This window comes from Temnothorax nylanderi, unplaced genomic scaffold, assembly GCF_030848795.1.
Source record: "Temnothorax nylanderi isolate EJ_2023f unplaced genomic scaffold, tnyl_v1.0 TNYL_tig0446_pilon, whole genome shotgun sequence".
Taxonomy (NCBI): Eukaryota; Metazoa; Arthropoda; class Insecta; order Hymenoptera; family Formicidae; genus Temnothorax; species Temnothorax nylanderi.
In genome coordinates, this window is record NW_027249508.1 from 83,002 (window position 1) to 104,801 (window position 21,800).

Sequence of the window (21,800 nt, forward strand, 5' to 3'; positions counted from 1 at the left end):
CGCTGTCTCGGAGCGACACAATTTTTGTATCAGTTATATCGTGGAGTCCACTCTTATAATAAAGTGACACGCTTAAAAAATAACATTTGAAAATATATAACAATTTTCTAAAACTTATTAAAAAATATATATGTCCTAATATATAATCTTATATAATCATATATGACCATATAAACTCTTATCAGGCCAAAATTCATATATGATATAAGATCGCTTCTTATATGAGCATATAAGACATTATAAGAGATATTTTTTGTATGTCCTTACATAATCTTATATAATCATATATGACCATATAAGTTCTTATCAGGCCAAAATTCATATATGAGCAAATAAGATCGCTTCTTATATGATCATATAAGACATTATAAGAGATTTTTTTTCCTGGGATTCTTATCGAAAGGGCTTATCATAGTGTTTTGAAAACGTCTCGACAAGAGCTACAAGAATATGACATAAAAAATAAAGGTCCTCGTTTAAAGAACTCAATCTGACCTTGATGTGACTTTTCCAAGATTGTTCAAGGTCAAACCAATATCACCACATAATAGATGACTTGGTACCCTACTCTGTCTACGTTGTAGTTGACGATTTTATAGTCATTTTGATAAACATTGTTTATTTCATATCTTCTGACAGGCTTGCAAGTTTTACAGTTACGAGCAGATATCACTTTAGTTCGGACACCGTAGACCCACGTATGCACCTTAAGGTTAAGAATAATATTCATCAAATGTAATTTAAACTCATGTTTTGTTAAAGAAGCATTTCCCGGGTGGAAATTGAATTTTATAAAACTTAATAACTACAACAAGACGAAGGTTTATATAACAAATTGTTAATTTCTTTTTCATCAGTAAAAATGATCAGTGACAGCAAATCGAAGATTGCTGGACAATGGAAAACCTCGAAATTCTGTGGCATAGCCGCCATAATTCTTACTCTTTATTATTAGGTATCTCACATCAACTTTCGACTTTTAGAAGTCACGTAATGTTCCTGATCCACGGCCGATACCGTGGTAATTATACGATTAGGTAATTTTAAAGATCTTACACAGTAAAAAATCGTGTGCACATTGCGGTCCATATATTAAAATTTTCATGTGTTACCAAGACTTGATTATTATTTCAATGTAAAATTAACATACAACAGCTATGTTGTTATTTTCTTAACATTTTCATGTGTTACATTTATGTCAACGTGATAACTTAACACCTTATATATATATGTCATTTAGAAATTAAATATTATTTTGAGTTCTTTTAACACAATTACATTAAAAAATCAACACGTCTTAAAGTTATTTTAACACATATGTCTGGATCTCGCGTAATATTGTACGGCCCTGTGCCATCGTTTCCCCCTCTATATTCTTTTCGACTCGAATCGGAGCGAATTTGACTGAGACTCGGAGTAGTCGTTGTACCATGGCCGCACGCGCCACATTTCTCGTGACATTGTAGTAAAGTATAGAGTGGTATATTTATAAAGAGAAAGTGTTGACTACTTCTACCTACATCATTATTCAAAAAATAAGTGGTCCAGAATGTAAAAGTTTTGCCACTATAAGGACGACCGGCGTGCACATTTCCCATTTCCGAAAAGGTGAGAATACTTAAAGTTATTATATAAGTGCATTCGAAGAATACATAAAAATCAGACGTACACTGTGCATCTCTTTAACAATTCACATATATACTAGCTTCTATATTTCTCGAATGATGTGAGACTTTAAATTAAATTAAAAGTCATGACATTTTGCCTCCCAAAGCCAGTGCAAGTCAGTAAGTTATAGTAGAATTTATAATTTTGAGTTAAATTTACTTTATTTCTATCTTTGCACAGACCGAGTCGCTGTCGCAAAATCTTTTCGCTTTGAAACTGAAGAGACGGCGACCGCTCTGAGAATAAAATAAATGTGTCACCTGTTTTTACCATCTGGTAAATTAAAGAAGATGTTCTCCTTAATATCGGAATGTGCTGACCACCTTGTCCAATATGGAAAAAGTAGCGAGCGGAAATGAACCTGTAGAATGTCGTGAATTGGCGACTAAATATACTACTGACGTTATCGATAGCTGTGCATCGAGATGAACGCTCTGTCGAACGAAGATAATGAATTTCGCAAGATGGGAAGAAAAGTATTCGCTCCGACTTGGACAAATCTATTATTATAGGATTAAGGATGAAACAAATGTTTCCGTGGCTTTACGAATTGTCCGCGTAAAGCGGAGTCCTATTATTGCAAACAGTTGAGTCATCAAATTCTTCATAACTGTAAAAATAACACACTTGAATCGTCGTGTTGTGAGATTTATATTTTAAAACGCTTTGACGAGGTCTTTGGAAGGTATTTATTGAGCTTTGTTTTGTGTGGGAAGGGGAATCATATTTCTCTTTTCGACCTTCTATGAGTAATTTTGTAAACTCTTCTTCAAATAATTACATCAAGTGATCACATTTAGTGTCAAGCGTTTTGCAATACCTACAGAACGGTTAAAATGAGGAGACGAAGATGGTTGGCGAAATATTGTACATCAGAAGAAAATTCTGATTCAGTAAAGTGTAATGTAAGTGTAAGTTGTGAAGAAGTTTTTTTCTATCCCGATCGAGAGAAAAAGTTAAAAGATCACTTATGCGATATACATAACATAACCAAACTAGACACACATCCAAAACGTGGCTTTATACTAGAGAATTACGTATTAGTATCAAAATACGAAGGAACATGCAATCATTGCAACAGAAAAATAAATTTTAAACGGGATAAGACGTACTTGTTAATACGGCATTTAAAATGTACTCACCCTGATATATGTAACTCTATTAATACGAGAGAAGTTAAAGAAAGAGTTGACGTATGGGACAAGTTCGACGTAAGAGGCATTAATGCGACGTGCAAAACGTGTGAGAAGGTTATAAAACATCACAATCGTATTTCTTCTATAAAGAGACACTTGCAAACTTGTAAGTAAGTATTTTAAAACGCATCCGTATAAAATATTGATGAATATAAAGTAGGTACAGTAATGAAATAATAAATAAATGGAAATATAAATAGTCCAGACAAACAGCGACATTCAATTATTGCAAAACATTAATAATTTTTAAATAGGGCGCGCACGTTTTAATAAGACATTTGAGAATTGATCAGCCTGATAAATATAATTTTATTTACAGTAAAAAATCAGAGATATGGAACAAGTACGACGTAGAAGGCGGAGATGCGACGTGCAAAACGTGTGAGAAGGTTATAAAACATCACAATGATACTTGTAATTTACAGAGTCACTTGCGAGCTTGTGAGTAAGTATATTCATCTAAAAACGTATAAAATATTGATGAATATAAAGTAGGTACAGTAATAAAATAGGGGAGACCGGGGCTAAACCGTCAGTTTTTTTTCGGTGCCGATTTTTAACAACAAAATAAATAATTGTAGTTAAATGTGGTATACCACTGTAAAGAGTGAACCTTTAGCTACAAAATTTATATAGGAAATTTTTGTCTACGTCGCTTTGTTTAACCGGTATAGAGCAAAAACGACAACGGTGGAAACACTGGATTCGTGTTCAGCATGCATTACTCTTTATAATCACGTACCTCGAGATTTGGAGAGCAAATATTATTGCAGATATTACAAAATTTCCACGCGCAGAAAATGTAACTTTCACCTTCCGAAAACACGTTTGCCCTCGTAAAAATCATAACACGGCAGGTAACCTGCCGAAACTCCGTTGGTCACATGGGTACCATAAGCAGCGTTTACAATGTTAATAGCGAGTTCGCACAATATACAGGTTCCGAGATATTTGATTTGACGGTTCAACCCCGTTGACGTTTTAGCCCCGGTCTCCCCTAATAAATAAATGGAAATATAAATAGGCCGGTTTTCATCATGGCACAAATATCATATTTATAAAAAGTTTTCTCTAGTCGTGGTCCAAAAAGCAAGAATTAAAATATTACTTATGGACATACATAACATAACAGAATTAGACAAATATTAAAAAACCTGACAACATACTAGAAAATTACGAAGTATTATAAATCAAGACAAACAGCGACAAGCAATTAGTACAAAACATTAATAATTTTTAAGTGCACGTTTTAATAAAACATTTGAGAATTGATCACTCTGATAAATGTAATTTTATTCATAGAAATGTGATAAGAAGGTCGAACATATGGAACAAGTTTGACGTAAATGGCAGGGATGCGAAATGCAAAACGTGTCAGAAGGTTATAAAACATAACAATAATACTTGTTATTTAAAGAAACACTTGCGAGCTTGTAAGTAAGTATTCAGGCCAAAAACGTATAAAATATTGAAACGTATATAATATATGAATATAAAGCAGGTACAATAATGAAATAATAAATAAATGGAAATATAAATAGTCCGGTTTTTATCACGGCACATACATATATATAATATTTATATGCAATTATGACTGAAACAACAATGTGTGTGGTTTTGGGTTATTGTATAATTCCTCGAAAAAAAGTACAAAATCAATTTTCTACATATTTTGACAAATATATAAAAAGCGCATGCAAATAAATATTTACTCTATCGCTTTTTCTACTTGATTAATCAAAGTTGTCGTATTTAAATACAGACCTGCACCGACTTCTTCAAGCTCAATGAGAGACAACGATTTACACTTGAATGAGCCACAAAACGAAAGTACAATACGAACAAGCACACCGCTACTTGGACGACAGGGAGAAGAAATAGAGAAAAGTGACGGGTAATTATATACGCTATGCTTAAATTATTGACCGTAATAAAATTAAATATATATTACAAATTAAATATAAACTAAAACACTATAATTTATCAACGTAAATTGCATTATGCAAACAATATTGGCGTCTGATGTGCCGCTACGGAACATTTATTTGTGATCAAACTTTTTTTTGTGATTTACCAGTCCCTATCAAATCCATAGATATCCAAGAAACTATATACAATTCTTTATATTATAATTTTACTTATATTTTTATCATTATTATATTGTATATACACATATGTACATATATAGGGGAGACCGGGCCACTATAAGCCATCACAAAAATTCAAACACTGAAAAGTACTTTTAAATATAAGATTCTTTGTCTCATTTTTTAAAATAATTAAAGCACTATGTATATTTTAAAATTTATTTAGCGTATTGGGCAAATATTGAATAGTTTTTGAGAAAAAATTAAAACACATTTTTGAGAAATGACTCAAGGTGCCCCATACCCGGGGCACCATGGGTCTGTCACTGGAGCACTATGAGTCACACACAAAAACTAGGTTTATTTATTCAAGAAATAATGAAAAGTTACAAAAGTTGAAAGGAAATTGTATTTTATACGTTTTCTTATGACACTGTTCAGGATTGGGTAGAACAAACAAAGATATCAGAACCCACTACTAAAATATCATTTTTTTTTTTTTTTTTAAGAAAAACTAACTTCTGACATGTTTTCGTCAATCAAAAATAACATATATCATTAACCTATCATCAACCTATCTATCTATCATCAACCTTGGTGGCGTGTGTGACCATGCCCTTATAGAAAAATACACTCAACCCATAGAAAAACCCTTAAAGTTGGGTGTGATTTCGGACCGCCAATAGAACGTTAACCATTTAAATAATGGTTAACCTTCTATTGGCGGTCCGAAATCACACCCAACTTTAAGGGTTTTTCTATGGGTTGAGTGTATTTTTCTATAAGGGTGGTGCCGCAGCATTGGGTGTCCCATGATGCCCCGAATCGAATGCACTTAATATAGAAAACGGTGAAACGTAATAAAAAAAATAACAATAGATGCTAGAAAGTTACACCTAATTTTTTTAGTAAGTGTATATTTTACTACAAAAATAATATTAAAACATTTCTAAATGGTTAAAAAGTTATTTACGCATCACGAAAATCATTTATGTCACGTGCGTTTCGAGACTACGGACTTTGATGACTGCACCTAGATACGAAGTATGGGCAACGAAATAACTGTCACATGATACTAGTTGAATCAACCTAAACATTCTGGATTACCTTAAACAGTCAATGACCCATGGTACCCCGTGGCTCATGGTGCCCCGGTCTCCCTTATATATACATATATATATATATATATATATATATATATATATATATGGGGTATTCCATGGGATCTCAACTTTTTTCTTAACTCGCATTCACCGATTTCTTTTGTTTTGCAGTATGTTATTGTACTAAATGATAGGTTCCTTCTCAATTTTTTTTCAGAATTTTATGGACGTTATTTCAGTAGATATCAACATTTGAATTTTGAGTTGTTTTGAAGAATTGTGTGATATTTTCGGAAATTTTTAACTCAAAAGTTCTTCTATGTAAAAAAAATTTGTATACATGAAAAATGTTGGATTTTTCTTGTACTTTGAGTTAGTAATTTTCATTTTTTACCATATTAATTTTTAGTACTTTTTTTCATGAAAAACGAATAAAAAATTAATTATCTCAGAAGTGCCATGCTCAATTGAGCTAGTTTTTTTTCTTTAAATACATTCAGTCGTGTGTAATAACGTGCTAAAATTTCAAAGTGCCAGGACTAATAGAAAAAAAGATATGATTTTTTTCTTATGAATTTTTATATAATCCAGTAAGAATATTAAGTAGTCAGTTTTTTTTTCATAAATTTAGTATATTTTGCTTTTACAAATAATAGTTATGATTCAATTACATGAATTCATATTCTTGAAACTTTGTACAGAAAAATTTTTATAATTCTTATACTGCTGTGGCGCACCATCAGAAAAATAAAATATTTTTTTAGGGGTAGGTTCAATGTTTTTAATAAAATCATTAAATATTTTAATGAAATTTTTCTAACTTATACTTTCACGAAAATGATTTTAACGTTCCTGCGGTCTGGAACTTTTTTGCTACTGCTCATGGCAAAGGCCCATGCGATGGGATAGGTGGAACTGTGAAAAGAAACGCATCAAGAGCCAGTTTACAACTGCTACCAAACGAACAGATCACAAGACCTGAACTATTGTATGCGTGGGCTTCAGAGCCAAAAAATTTACCGTCCATTGCAGTTTACTATACAACTGATAGTGAGTACAATCTAGCTAAAGAAACCTTGAGTACGAGATTTAAAAATGCTAAGACTATTCCAAATACACAGCAGCTGCATTGCTTGATTCCATGTGTCGAAAAAAAGTTACTCATAACAAAAAGATTTTCGAAAAGTACAAAATTTCAAGAATATAAATTCATGTAATTGAATCATAACTATTATTTGTAAAAGCAAAATTACTAAATTTATGAAAAAAAACTGACTACTTAATATTCTTACTGGATTATATAAAAATTCATAAGAAAAAAATCATATCTTTTTTTCTATTAGTCCTGGCACTTTGAAATTTTAGCACGTTATTACACACGACTGAATGTATTTAAAGAAAAAAAAATAGCTCAATTGAGCATGGCACTTCTGAGATAATTAATTTTTTATTCGTTTTTCATGAAAAAAAGTACTAAAAATTAATATGGTAAAAAATAAAAATTACTATCTCAAAGTACAAGAAAAATCCAACATTTTTCATGTATACAAATTTTTTTTACACAGAAGAACTTTTGAGTTAAAAATTTCCGAAAATATCAAATCTTGAAAAAAACTCAAAATTCAACTGTTGATATCTACTGAAATAACGTCCATAAAATTCTGAAAAAAATTGAGAAGGATCCTATCATTTAGTACAATAATATACTGCAAAACAAAAGAAATCGGTAAATGCAAGTGAAAAAAAAAGTTGAGATCCCATGGAATACCCCATATATATATATATATATATATATATATATATATATATATATATATGTAATATATAATATATATATAAATTTTTATTTTAAAAATAGAAATATGGCTTCAGATATTAAGTGTAACACAGTTCGTGGATAGGGAGAATGGATTAAACCATTAAACTGAATAGAAAAATTTTATATCATTTTGCGAGTTTTATAATACAATAATTAATTTAAAAATGAATAAATAGAGATCTGCGAGTGAGACAATCTATGCTTCATTGACGGTTATTAAAAGCGCTCTTCTACATATTGGCCTGGCATTGGCCTTACTCCGTACGTAATATTTGCGACATCGGCACGTAAGGCTGAAAATTGACTCTTCCTCGCAACGCATTTACATTCGCCATTGAATTGCGGCGATGCGTGCGCATTCGTAGATCTTTATTAATTAATTTCTCATTAATTATTGTGAAAAGAACAAAACTGAATAGAGAACTTTTTTATTTAGTTTATTCCGCTCTACCTATCCACGCGCGATTTTAAATCTATTATTAAGTAATCTGTACATACTTTGTAAATTTATTATATTATTAGTGTTTTCTAAAGTAAATATTTATTTTCGTATTTTACGATAAAATAAGGAAAAAACATTAAGTGATTTGCATTGTACAGTGTACAGTATATCTCATCTTTCAACAATAATAAGTTATAGAAACTTATTTTTACGTGTAGGGGAGACCGGGGCTAAAATGTCTACGGGGTAAATCCGTCTAATCAAATATCTCGGAACCTGTATATTGTGCGAACTCGCTATTAACATTGTAAACGCTGCTTATGGTATCCATGTGACCAACGGAGTTTCGGCAGGTTACCTGCCGTGTTATGATTTTTACGAGGGCAAACGTGTTTTCGTGGTGAAAAGTGAAATTTTCTGCGCGTGGAAATTTTGAAATATCTGCAATAATATTTGCTCTCCAAATCTCGAGGTACGTGATTATAAATGCATGCTGATTATAAAGAGTAATGCATGCTGAACACGAATCCAGTGTAGATGTCTAATATTTCATGGGCGATCAAACCTGAAAATGATTTACCCCGGGGGGTAGATGGTTTAACCCCGGCATTTTTGAGATTTCAATTTTTCCACCGTTGTCGTTTTTGCTTTATACCGGTTAAACAAAGCGACGTAGACAAAAATTTCCTATATAAATTTTGTAGCTAAAGGTTCACTCTTTACAGTGGTATACCACATTTAACTACAATTATTTATTTTGTTGTTAAAAATCGGCACCGGAAAAAAACAGACGGTTTAGCCCCGGTCTCCCCTACAATGTGCAAATATATCATAAACAGAAACTTATATATTATAAATGTAAATATTATACTGGAAATACTAAATTTAAGTATTGATAATACTCACCATTGAAAGAATTTAAATTCTAAAAATAAATGTTTTGGCCTAATAATTGAATAATATGCTTAACCCTTAAGGTGCTGAAGGTGCATACGTGAGTTTACAGTGTCCGAGCCAAAGTGATATCTTCTCGTAACTGTAAAACTTGCAAGCCTGTCAGAAGATATTAAATAACCAATGTTTATCTCTCAAAATGACTATAAAATCGTCAACTACAATGCAGGCATATGTTTTATGAAGTTCTTTAGATTTTTTGAAATACTTTAAGGGAAAATACTTTATAGGGAAAAATAGCGTTAAACGTAACAGACCCACGTACGCACTTAAAAAGTACCGAAAAAACGTATGCACTTTAAGGGTTAATGACACGTAACACTTGATATACTAACTATTTTACTTCATTTTCTACTTTTGTAATAACTCTTTGTATAATTTGCAAGTCCCATTCAAGCTCAGAATCTGACAGAGGCTTTAATAAAATCAGAGACAGAAGCGAAAATATCAGATTTGAGGAAAAAGAGAACAGGCGTTATTGACGAGTAATACACGATTCTATATTATTTTACATATTAATTCCTCTATTACATTTTTTATTTTTTTAATCACTTCTTGTGTAACTGCAGGTCCTGTTTAAGCTCAGAATCTGATGAAGATTCTATAAGACTTCAACTGAGTGAATCTTCAATTGATGAAATCGAAGATGGATATGGAAACATTTATAGATTTGAGAAGAGAAAATAGGCGTTGTTGACGAGTATGCATTATTATACCATTTTAAGTAATTATTTCTCTATTAGATTTTCTACTCTTCTCATCACTTTTTATAAATATTATAATGCGATTAAAGGAGTAATGCAGAAATGCACCAAGTACTTTGAGATCACTTGTCACACACATGCATGTACGCACACATGCACACATATTTTATTTTTTAATAACAAGTTTGGATGGTTAATTTAAATGTATTAGGCGTTATAATAAACTATTATAGGAATTATACGGATTTTAGGTTTTGCTACGGCTAATATCTACTTATCACTTGAATCTTATTAATTGCTAATATTTTTACTTTTGTATTTTATAATTAAATTCATGCGGATAGTAGGTAACACAATTTATTTTGCATTTTTCACGTCGCAACAATAAATACTAGAGATATAATTTAAACATATATACAAAAGTAGGACTAACTTACACCTATAAAAAAATTACTTTTTATAAATCTTATTAACCGTTCAAATCTTCAAAGTGTAATAATTTTAGTTTAAAATTAAATAAAAATTGTGTCATTGAATCATATTTCTACATGTTTATTGTTCTTTACATAAATGCAGGTTTCCAAATATTTCAAAATGGACAGAATAGGTAGAATAATTAGCAACATTTCGATATTTCAATATTTCGATATTTTGGATTTCGATATTTTCAAAAAGCGATACACAGACAAGCATCACGATTTTTGAAGATTTTTACGAAGAGAAGATTTGTTACTAAAGGATTGACGTAGACAATTGTCGAAATTAACGCAACAATGTAAAGTATAAAATAATGATACATGATTTATTGTGCAAAATATTTTTATAATATTATCATTAATTAATACCTTCATTAAGTTATTTACTCTAATACTATCAAATATCCACATCGGTTGCATTAAGCGGAAAACATGGATTATGCCGATATTAATGACACATAACAACAAGCAACATTTATTACTGAAACTGTTAATTGTATTTTATACCGAAAATTTTGACTTTTAAATATACATTGATTTTTTAATCCTTTCTTATTATTAAATTCTTAAATTTATATTATATAAATACTATTAATATTATTGATATTTTATAATATTTAGTATATGGATTAGTATATGGAAATAAAAGCAAACATAAAAATAAAAATTTTATACAATTGTGATTTAAGAAATGCTATTTTAAAGAACGCTAAATAAATTATACTATATAAAAAATTTTAAATAGTGAATTAATTAATTAAATAATAAGTAATGAAGAAATATATTTCCTGCCTTTTAATTTACTGCTTATACACTATGTTGTTTAGCTAATAAACGTTTATAATTATTTTCAATTATCACAGAACCACAAGAAAAATTTTTGAAAAAATCAACTAGGTAGGTTTCTAATTTATAAGGAACATTAGAGTAGGTGTTCCTTATACATAGATTTTGAGTTACTGTATCCAAATTCGTAAACCGTTTTACTCTATCACGTCTAGTTTTTTGGATAATCTGAAAAAATAGCGAAAAATCTGTGAAAATTGAAAGAAACATTTGAAGAAAGAGCAAAAGTATGACATCAAAATGCTTTCGCAGAACTGATGTAAATATGTTTTAGTTTAGTAAGTTCAATAAAGTGCAAAAGAAATTTTATCTTACTGACGTTAGGTATTATCTATAGCCTAACATGTCATAAAACAAATCAATCTAAAGTAACAAACAGTCAGGCGATTCGCTTGAGCCATAGAAGATCTAATCTGTTTAATCTTAGAAATGATTTCAATTGTTACATTTGGAAGATAAGTTAGGTAAATTAAGTAAGTTAGACACAGAGTTAATTGAGCACGAAGTGGACCGCTGTTACCAATACGTATACAAAACTTACCTTTTTGAAAATATATGTATATATAAAATAATTGTAATGTGTAATTGCAGTACAATTTTAGTTTGGAAATAAGAATGTTGTACGAAGTGTTTGCTTCTATTATTGCAATAGATAGGTTTAGAGAAATTACAATTAGGCGCAGCAATTTTTATACATGCTTCTCGATATTATTGTTTCGAGAAGCAGAAACCTTTATACATATATGCTTTCCGATCTTGTTCTGGGAAACTTGTCTGCATTTAAACTTCATCATTTTTGTCGCTGAACTCGAATAAATTTTTTCTCGTTTTCTTTGAGTTGATATTGAAGTTAAAGTTACTACTTATTCATATTTTGATCATGCGCTTTGAATTTTTGCGGATCGACATCGTCGAAGAAACGTCTATGGTTCCGATTGGTGTCGGTGTTAATGTTCGAGTTTATGTTCTCGTTAACATTTATAGCGTTTACATTCTCGTTATGATTCTTGCCCTTCCTTCAAATTGAATTTATCAAAAATTTTCATTTAGCCAAATTCTTCGCTCTTGATTTCAAGACGGTTTACATGATGTATTCAAGCGTTCTGTATTGAAAAGTATAATTGCCGATATTACTTTTTTCTTTATTTAGTAATTTTTGAACTCTGAAAGACGCAACGGGGTTGCTTTTATTTGTGTAAATATATTCGTTCCATTTTTTTCCCTGACAAATGTTATCGGATTACCTATATTATCTTTCGCATTAGCATCATGAAAGATGAGACTGATGTAATACTTCTTAACAACACTTAAGTGAATATGAATTATTTAGTCATCGATTGCAAAATATCGAAAATAAGTTTTTTGATACTAATAACATACAATACAAGGAAAATAATATTTATGGTACCAGAATGATGCGATATCAAATTAAAGCAGTTTTAATATATCAACAAATTTAAATTGTCATTGAAACTGTCTAATATCAATAGTACTAATAATGCAAACATGAATATTTTAAGTGCCTTAATCATCATTTATATATATAAGTACCGTCGTCTGTATGTATGTATGTATGTATGTATGTATGTACGCGAACTACTCATTCGTTAGCAAACCAAATTTTTACCACAGGTACATGAAATAGGGGTAGAATTTCCCGGGGATGAAAATGTCGTGGTTAATTTTTCGTTACCGATTTTCTGGAAATCGATTTTTTTAATTTTTTTAATTTTTCGGGAAATAATCTACCGAAGTCGGGAAATAATCGACCAAATTTCAAAGAATTGTATATGAAACAGGGGTAGAATTTCCCGGGGAGTGCCATAAAGTGTATAGTTTTTCGCTACCGATTTTCTGGAAACCGATTTTTGTAATTTTTCCAATTTTTCGGGAAATTGACCGAATCACATTCGTTAGTGGACCGAATTTTTACTAAAAATATATGAAGTAGGGGTAGAATTTTCCGGGGAGTGCGTATATATATAAAAATGAATGTATGTATGTATGTATGTATGTATGTATGTATGTATGTATGTATGTCCTTTATACACTCTTGAACTATTCGACCAAATTTTTACCAAAAGTATATGAAATAGGGGTAGAATTTTCTGGGGAGTGTTATAGAGTGTATAGTTTTTCGTTACCGATTTCCTGGAAACCGGTTTTTTTTATTTTTCTAATTTTTTGAGAAATAATTGACCGAATCTCAAAGAATTATAGATCAAATTTTTACCAAAAGTATATGAAATAGGGGTAGAATTTTCCGGGGAGTGCCACTATGTGTATAGTTTTTTGTTACCGATTTTCTGGAAACCGGTTTTTATAATTTTTCCAATTTTTTGGGAAATAATTGATTGAATTTCAAAGAATTATACATGAAGTAGGGGTAGAGGGAGAGATAGATAGAGAGAGAGAGAGAGATATGATATGATATGATATGATTTATTATGCCCAAGCATGACTAAAGGGCAAATATACATAATTACACAGTGTATTGCACTAGCAGACTAGAAATGCAATGAAACAAGGAAAACTGCAATATTGGATAGTACAAATAGAATAACTACGGTATAAAATAACGCACTTAAAACTAATATAACAAGTAAGAAATAAAACTAAGAACTAACGCACTTAAAGCTAATAATAAAAAAGAAATTGAGGAAAGACAGACCAATGCATCACAGTTCGCTAGCAAGCAGAAACTTCCTAAGAAGATTCTTGAAGGAAGGGAATGAAGAAGCCGAAGTGATATTACAAGGAAGAGAATGCCAGAAATAGATCGAGGAAAGATGAAAAGAGTTTCTGTATGTGGTTGTTCTATGGGAAGGAACATGAAAAGTTTGTGATGCATGACGGTCGGATCTCCTCAACGATGGATCAAGTAAAGTGAAATGCTCCCTCAGATAAGAAGGAGAAGACATATAAAGTATACGAAACGTTTGGCAGCCGAGAAAATACAATCTCCTATTCTCAACTGAAAGCCACTTCAGTTGGCGTCTAAACGGAGTGATATGTTCATCACGCTTAAGATCAAAAATGAAACGAATACAACAGTTGACAAGTCTCTGTAATGCATTGTTCAACTCTCCACTCAAGCCATGATAAACCAGACAGCAGTAGTCGATATGAGGCATAATTAGAGACAATACTAGCTTTATCCTTAACCCGATAGAAAGAGAATTTTTATTGAACTTAAGCTTGTACAAAGCATGATGAACCTTCTGAGAGACATGTAAGATATGTTTTTTCCATGATAAATTAGACATGAATGTCACGCCCAGATTCCTCACTTCACTTACAAAGGGCAAAGGCGTCTGGTTTACAATAATAGGTGGCAAGCAGTCGAGGTCAATATCATTAGTATAAGACCTACTAGCGAATATGATTACCTTTGATTTAGCCGGATTAAGTTTAAGACCATTCAAGTTGGCATAGTTGAACAACGCATTTGCATCTCTTGAAATAAGCTCCAGAGCATGACGAATATTAGCCAAAGAACATTGCAGATATATTTGTATATCATCAGCAAATAGCATATGATAAACAAAAGACAGGATTCCACCAATGTCATTAATGTAAAGAGCGAATAAAAGTGGGCCAAGTACAGAGCCCTGAGGAACGCCTGAAGACGTGTATAACCATTCAGAAAAATTACCCTCATCATCCACTACAGCTTGATAACGGCCAGTAAGATAAGAGAAAATCCACGCGAGAACCGCATCAGAGAGAGAGAGAGAGAGAGAGAGAGAGAGAGAGAGAGAGAGAGAGAGAGAGAGAGAGAGAGAGAGAGAGAGAGAGAGAGAGAGAGACTATTTGCGTGTTTTATTACATATGTCCTCCGGGGCGAAGCCCGGGTAACCAGCTAGTCTATATATATAAAATAGAATGTCTGTATGTATGTATGTATGTATGTATGTTCTTTATACACTCTTAAACTATTCGACCGAATTTTTACCAAAAGTATATGAAATAGGGGTAGAATTTTCCGGGGAGTGTTATAGAGTGTATAGTTTTTCGTTACCGATCTTTTTGGAAACCGGTATTCGAAATTTTTCCAATTTTTCGGGAAATAATTGACCGAATCTTAAAGAATTGTATATAAAACAGGGGTAGAATTTTCCGGGGAGTGTCATAAAGTGTATAATTTTTCGTTACCGATCTTTTTGGAAACCGGTATCCGAAAATTTTCCAATTTTTCGGGAAATAATTTACCGAATCTCAAAGAATTGTATATGAAACAGGGGTAGAATTTCCCGGGGAGTGCTATAAAATGTATAATTTTTTGTTACCGAATTTTTTGGGAATCGGTACCGAAATTTTTCCAATTTTTCTAGAATTAATTTACCGAATCTCAAAGAATTGTATATGAAACAGGGGTAGAATTTCCCGGGGAGTGCTATAAAGTGTATAATTTTTCGTTACCGATTTTTTTGGGAATCGGTATCCGAACTAATAAAGGAATTTTCTTCGATTAAGGATATTGGAACACAAATAAAGTCGTATGTATGTATGTATGTATGTATGTTCTTTATACACTCTTAAACTATTCGACCGAATTTTTACCAAAAGTATATAAAATAGGGGTAGAATTTTCCGGGGAGTGTTATAGAGTGTATAGTTTTTCGTTACCGATCTTTTTGGGAACCGGTATCCGAAATTTTTCCAATTTTTCGGGAAATAATTGACCGAATCTTAAAGAATTGTATATAAAACAGGGGTAGAATTTCCCGGGAAGTGCCATAAAGTGTATAATTTTTCGTTACCGATTTTTTGGAAAACCGGTATCAGAAATTTTTTCAATTTTTCGGGAAATAATTGATCGAATCTTAAAGAATTGTATATAAAACAGGGGTAGAATTTCCCGGGGAGTGCTATAAACTGTATAGTTTTTCGTTACCGATCTTTTTGGGAATCGGTATCCGAACTGATAAAGGAATTTTTTTCGATTATGGATATTGAAACACAAATAAAGTTGTTTGAAGAAAAACGACTCCCGGGCGAAGCCCGGGTAACCAGCTAGTAATATAAATAAAAGGACGCTTCCTTGATGCTATCATCTGTAGAAGTCACGCTAAATTAAATAAGTCTTTTTTATCAATTTTAGTTTAAGAATAATATTCATTAAATGTAATTTAAACTCATGTTTTGTTAAAGATGCATTTTAATTGAATTTTATAAAAATTGAACTTTATAATTAACTACAACATGAAGGTTTATATTACAAATGTTATTTTAACAAAATAACAAATAACCCAGTGAGAAGGCTGATGTTGAATCGACGTCAATTCAACGTCGATTCACCGAAAACTCATCAACATCGAAATTCACATCGAAAATCAGCCCATTTCGATCAAATCGTTTTGACATCAAGAGTTGCTTTTGATAACCTCGGAATTCACATCTCCTGGGGCTCTATTTTTGAAAAAATATCGCATACGATATGTCATGAATATCACACTCTGCAATCAATAGCACACTTGCAAAGTGTGATTTTCTAGTGACATTCCTAAAATATCGTATGCGATATTTGTCGAGAATAGGACCCCCCCTGTCTCCGTTTCGATTTTTTCGAATGAGTGATGAATTGCGCGAGAAGACGCTTCAATGAATAGCTTGAACCTCTCATCGTTAAGTGCGGGAATTAATAATTAATTAATAATTAAATGATTGAAGAGAACGATCGCGCGTTTGACGTTCCGCACTTTGCTTGTCGCGATCGCGAACGGGGGAGCGAGCTTGCTTCGAAATGCGTATGAATAGGTATCGAGAGTGCGAACAGCTGAAATGTGCATCCACGAATATAATTCCGTTTTTCGTTCAAAAACAGACACGTAATTCGCTTGTTTACGTAATTCGTTACGTTTACAAATGTTTCAAATTTATTTGTATGTGCTTTTTTATTGTCCAAAAGCGGGACATAAGATGTCTTACGAAAAGATGGCTAAAAGCGTCTAAAAGACGTACGTCTTATGTCCCGATTTTGGACATTGTGCTGTCAAGTGTGAAAGTGAAAGAAGAGAAAAAGAGAAAGAGCGAGAGAGGGCTATTAGATTATATTTAACATATAATATAACCCTTGCCCCGCATACGTTTTTTTGGTACCTTTACGCCGCAAACCTGGGTCGTTTTCGTCCTGACGTTTTTTTTTTAAGTGTTAAAGTGATACAAAAAATCTGAAAAAATTCATGGAGGTAATTCAAACCTTCAATTTGAAGTATCAATCATAAAATTATAAACAATTTAATTTTTTCACATAATTTGTATTTAAAAAATGGAGCAACTAGGGGTAAAATCATTTGTTTACTCAAAAAATCATAACTTTAAGACCAATAAAGATATCGAAATGAATCAAAACGGAAATTGAAGAGGAAAAACGTACCTTTCATAAAAAAAATATTACATGCAATTATTTTGAAATTAAATGCTTAAGTTTGTGACCTTAAAATTGCCAATAAATTAGCCCCAAATTTCGTAGTAAAAATAGTAATAAATATTTAATAATAAAAAAATTAGTAATAAAATAAGTAATAACTCAATAGTTAAGTATCCCAACATTACTTTATTGTTTATCTAGAAAAATACATTAATGTAAGTCGTAAAAAACACGCTACACAAAGCACGGCACGCAGCACGTAACGCGATGATCATCGCAAGTTGGTTTCTTGCATTTCACGCAGCAATAGTTAGTTTTGCGATCTTTATCACTCGGGCGATAGGCAATGGACATTTCCTCGACCGACCGCTGCGCCATTTTTGTCGAAAAACTGAACAAAAACATTTTTGTAATTTTTTTTGCGGTCAGATGTTTTTATGAGACTTCTACGGACACAATGAACACTTTAAAACGAAAACACACAAAAAAATTACTTACGTTTTTGGGCAACGTTCGCCGCAAACCTGGGTCGTTTTCGTCCTTTCAAGAATTGACGTGTCTCCTGTGACGGCCGGAGGGGGACTGGCGCCTTGAAACTCGGTAGGCTAGAGTTTCTCTAGTAAGAGTTAGGACACCCCGGTCTGACTCCTGATTGGTTCCGCCATTAATGGGGAAGACGTTAGTGGGAGTGAGACAAAGCTATAAGTGGGAGTGAGACAAAGACCCATGAAAAGTACGAGTGGGGAGGCTGTCTCTCTCGATCGTTCGCATAATTCCCCATTAATGGCGGACGGTGTCCTAACTCTTACTAGAGGAACTCTACGGTAGGCGGGTTCTCGGGGAGCATAACTTTTTTTACGGATGCGCAGTGGCGCCCTCTCTACCCGTTTTCAAAAGTTACAACTACATTTGATTTTCGCCCGGACGAAAACGACCCAGGTATGCGGGTAAAGGGATAAATATATAATATATAAAATAAGTTAATATTTATCAGTACATGTAAGATATAATATTCGATTGTAATTGGTTGAGAATCAGTTTAATCGATGTAATAACGTCGTCGTGAAAGAGCGTTTACACGGCATTGGGCGCGTTCAGCAGACCAAGCCGCTGAGTAGCAGTCGAACGTGATTGGCTCTTATTTTTAGAACCAACCAATCAACGCAGTGTGTTGATAAGACGAACTCAACAGTTGTGTCTGCTGAACACGGCCATTAAAGCCCCTTGCACAATAGGCGATAGCGATAGCGATAGCGACAGCGACAAAGTTGCCGACAAAGGTATAGCTTTGTCGGCAACCTTTGTCGCTGTCGCTATCGCCTATTGTGCAAGGGGCTTTAACATCAGTAATTATAACATCCGATGTTTATAACTTCGGCATAAATCGAGCCGTGTAAACGTAGTCTATATACTTTCATCTGACACATGTTTTCATCAACCTCATCTTTTTGGCTGCGTTCGCTTTGAGTGCTTTCGTGCTGAAAGCATCACTCCATCTTTTTTCAACATGTAATGAGCAATAAAGATATACTGACGCGAAAGCGCCCAAAGCGAACGCAGCCTTTATGAATTTATGAGTTACGCTGGGTCTACAATGCGAGTCGCAAAGTCGTGAGTCGCAAGAATTGACCAATCACAGTCGATTATTCTCCCCAAATTCACTGTGATTGGTCAATTCTTGCGACTCACGACTTTGCGACTCGCATTGTAGACCCAGCATTATTCGACGTATTGTTTTAAATGGGACACCCTGTATACACTGCATGCGTCCGCTGCTAATGCTATTGCACATGCGCGAAAACAAGCGACTTTTCTAGCAACGCTGCGAGCGCCGGCCGCTGAGCGGGTTGACCCGGTTGACGATCACGTTGTTGTGATTGCTGTTCATGCCGGCACACGTGCCGGTTATGCATGTCGATCAACGTTCCGTAATGACAACTGTGGAGGAAGTCACGATGAAGCGTCCACATTTTCGACTGAAGGTGGACCTGTCCAAGTTCTTCGACGATGCGCGCCGATTTTGCTGGGTATTCGTCGATGGAACGAAGATCCAGCAGGTTATTCACATGAAGCAGCACATCAGCAAACTGTTCAACATCGCGGAACCGTTTCACCTGTTGCTGAACGATGCCGAATATCTGCCTCCGATCGAGGATGTGCGTATACTCAAGGAGAATGAGACAATCCTGTTAGTACAGTTTTATTTTATCGATATATTTTTTACAATTTGTAACTTTTATTATTAATACTTCGATTATGACAATTTCTTGTTTTGATTAGTTAACTATGTCATAGAATCGTGTCAGCAGTTCAACTCATCTTATATTCCGTCACTCACAATTCTTTAACTTTCAACCTTTTATGCCAAGGCATATGGGATGAAGGATCAAACTTGAGATCTGCGAAGTTGACTGCTTTCACATAGAGCCTCGCGTTATCCCAAATTAATTACATATGATTAGTTATAGAACATAATTAAGTTAATTATATGCTCTGATTAACAATCTGATTAATTCCAGAGTAGTTCCTGGATCGGGGATAAGTGACAAAGCTCCTATTGTAGAAACAAGCAATGGTTCTATAGGTGATATGCAGGTCCAGACGACAAATATTAAAACAGGAATAACTGTACAGGATATGTCTAACGATACCTCTAATAATACTCAACTAAGTCCCATAAGTAGGTTTATATATATATATATATATTTCATTTATGCTGCATTGCATATAAGTACATGAAGCAAAAAAATGTTTATTCTATAATGTGAGATTACTGATAAATCGCTTGTATTTTAGGTAATATCACGAGAGATATGACGTTCTACAGTGTAATTAGTGACACAGCGGTCGATCATAGTGGAGCAGATACAGATTCTAAAACTACAGATAACAATTTAACAGCGGATTGTAGCATGTTAGATTCTATTGTTGCAAAGAGGAAACGAGTACGAAAACGAAAGCCAAAAAATCGATCTCAGCTCGTTGTGACACCAACAACTGAGGAAAACGTATCAAAAAAACCAAAGATAATAGATTCCTATACGATTCCGTCAGGAAAACATATACGGTTTGATAATATGGAAAATGATGAACATAACATAGCGAAACAAATAGTACAAGAAGTATCTAAAGATGAATCCTTAAGCAAAGCATCGTCTTCTAGAGATCTTTCTACACTTTTAGCATTAGGACAAACCTCGACGCCAATGACATTCGTAAACAGAAAAATAAAAAACGGAGCCAAAACGGAAAGTATGTTAAACGACGAGATAAAAAGCAAAAATTTAAATAAAGTTATGGAGGATAGCATAGAAAAAAATTTATGTAGCAAGGAATCTAAAAAAGAAGTACAATGTTATAAAAGCTTGTATACTCAGTTAGAGAAGGTCCCAGTCATGACGAGAAAACCACAGATTAATGACATTATTGCATTCAAAGTATGTATCGCACACTGTACTTTAAAACTAACTGTATCTTTTCCTAAACGACATTAAATTTCAGACTTTGAAGATTGGCGCGGATTACACGCCTCAGATGTCCAATTTTATTGTTACCGAAGTAGTAGGCTCTTGCGCACAATCTGGAAATTATACTCTTCAGATACTCTGTAGGTATATTTTCAACTATATTTCAACTATATTCAATAACTCCGTATTATTTACAGGTGGTAGAGAGGAAGTCCAAGTGCCCCTGGGAAAGTTCTCCGTCTCAGATGATGACTCCGAAAGTCATTCTGATGAAGATACATTTGTACTAAATTATTCGCAGATGATAGAACCGCGTTTAATTTCGTAATTTCTTTCGTTTTATACGTACTTGTTCCCGTATTTTAATTTCATTCTGTTTAAGACGCAACTGTGCATTTTATGTTTAACTTGTTAATTAATTTACATAATTTTTTATTTGAATTGTATTCGCGTTCAGTTTTATATTACTACAATTCGTTGTTTTTTTAAAAAGTTTAATAGTTTTGACACTTAGACTTGATACGCGATCTAATTTCACATTAATATTGAATTAATACTGAATTTATGATACAAACCATGTTTAGTTGGGCCATATGTTAGTTTTAGAAATAAAAAGTAATGAAATTAATATTACCGTGCGTGTGCGCGCATTTAATCATTAAAAC

At 32.9% G+C, this 21,800-nt stretch overlaps 2 protein-coding genes across 4 annotated transcripts; both read left to right on the forward strand.

The window, feature by feature from the left end:
• The first annotated feature begins 1,259 nt into the window (after nucleotides 1–1,259).
• Nucleotides 1,260–10,949, forward strand: LOC139782861 (uncharacterized). Of its 3 annotated transcripts, XM_071721934.1 has the most exons (8): nucleotides 1,260–1,608; nucleotides 1,849–2,974; nucleotides 3,184–3,309; nucleotides 4,167–4,301; nucleotides 4,627–4,758; nucleotides 9,656–9,754; nucleotides 9,839–9,969; nucleotides 10,550–10,949. In XM_071721934.1, the coding sequence occupies exons 2-7, from the start codon at nucleotides 2,505–2,507 to the stop codon at nucleotides 9,954–9,956; spliced, it is 1,080 nt and encodes a 359-aa protein (XP_071578035.1). In that variant the 5' UTR covers nucleotides 1,260–1,608; nucleotides 1,849–2,504; the 3' UTR covers nucleotides 9,957–9,969; nucleotides 10,550–10,949. The 3 variants fall into 3 exon arrangements, with proteins under 3 accessions (XP_071578035.1, XP_071578033.1, XP_071578034.1); XM_071721932.1 differs by lacking the exon at nucleotides 10,550–10,949 and having other exon boundaries at nucleotides 9,839–10,514; XM_071721933.1 differs by lacking the exons at nucleotides 1,260–1,608; nucleotides 10,550–10,949 and having other exon boundaries at nucleotides 1,647–2,974; nucleotides 9,839–10,514.
• An 8,543-nt stretch (nucleotides 10,950–19,492) lies between these two features.
• LOC139782868 (uncharacterized) lies at nucleotides 19,493–21,763 on the forward strand. Its single transcript, XM_071721941.1, has 5 exons — nucleotides 19,493–19,856; nucleotides 20,188–20,348; nucleotides 20,465–21,105; nucleotides 21,170–21,275; nucleotides 21,333–21,763. The coding sequence occupies exons 1-5, from the start codon at nucleotides 19,555–19,557 to the stop codon at nucleotides 21,461–21,463; spliced, it is 1,341 nt and encodes a 446-aa protein (XP_071578042.1). The 5' UTR covers nucleotides 19,493–19,554; the 3' UTR covers nucleotides 21,464–21,763.
• The last annotated feature ends 37 nt before the right edge of the window (nucleotides 21,764–21,800 follow it).

What these genes read in the sequence shown, in the direction of transcription:
- LOC139782861 (XM_071721934.1), top strand. Translation starts at nt 2,505, where the DNA reads ATGAGGAGACGAAGATGGTTGGCGAAATATTGTACATCAGAAGAAAAT. An exon ending in AGACACTTGCAAACTTGTAA is followed by an intron (nt 2,975 to 3,183) that starts GTAAGTATTTTA and finishes TTTTATTTACAG; the next exon opens with TAAAAAATCAGAGATATGGA. An exon ending in AGAACAGGCGTTATTGACGA is followed by an intron (nt 9,755 to 9,838) that starts GTAATACACGAT and finishes GTGTAACTGCAG; the next exon opens with GTCCTGTTTAAGCTCAGAAT.
- LOC139782868 (XM_071721941.1), top strand. Translation starts at nt 19,555, where the DNA reads ATGCCGGCACACGTGCCGGTTATGCATGTCGATCAACGTTCCGTAATG. An exon ending in AAGGAGAATGAGACAATCCT is followed by an intron (nt 19,857 to 20,187) that starts GTTAGTACAGTT and finishes GATTAATTCCAG; the next exon opens with AGTAGTTCCTGGATCGGGGA. An exon ending in ATGACATTATTGCATTCAAA is followed by an intron (nt 21,106 to 21,169) that starts GTATGTATCGCA and finishes ATTAAATTTCAG; the next exon opens with ACTTTGAAGATTGGCGCGGA.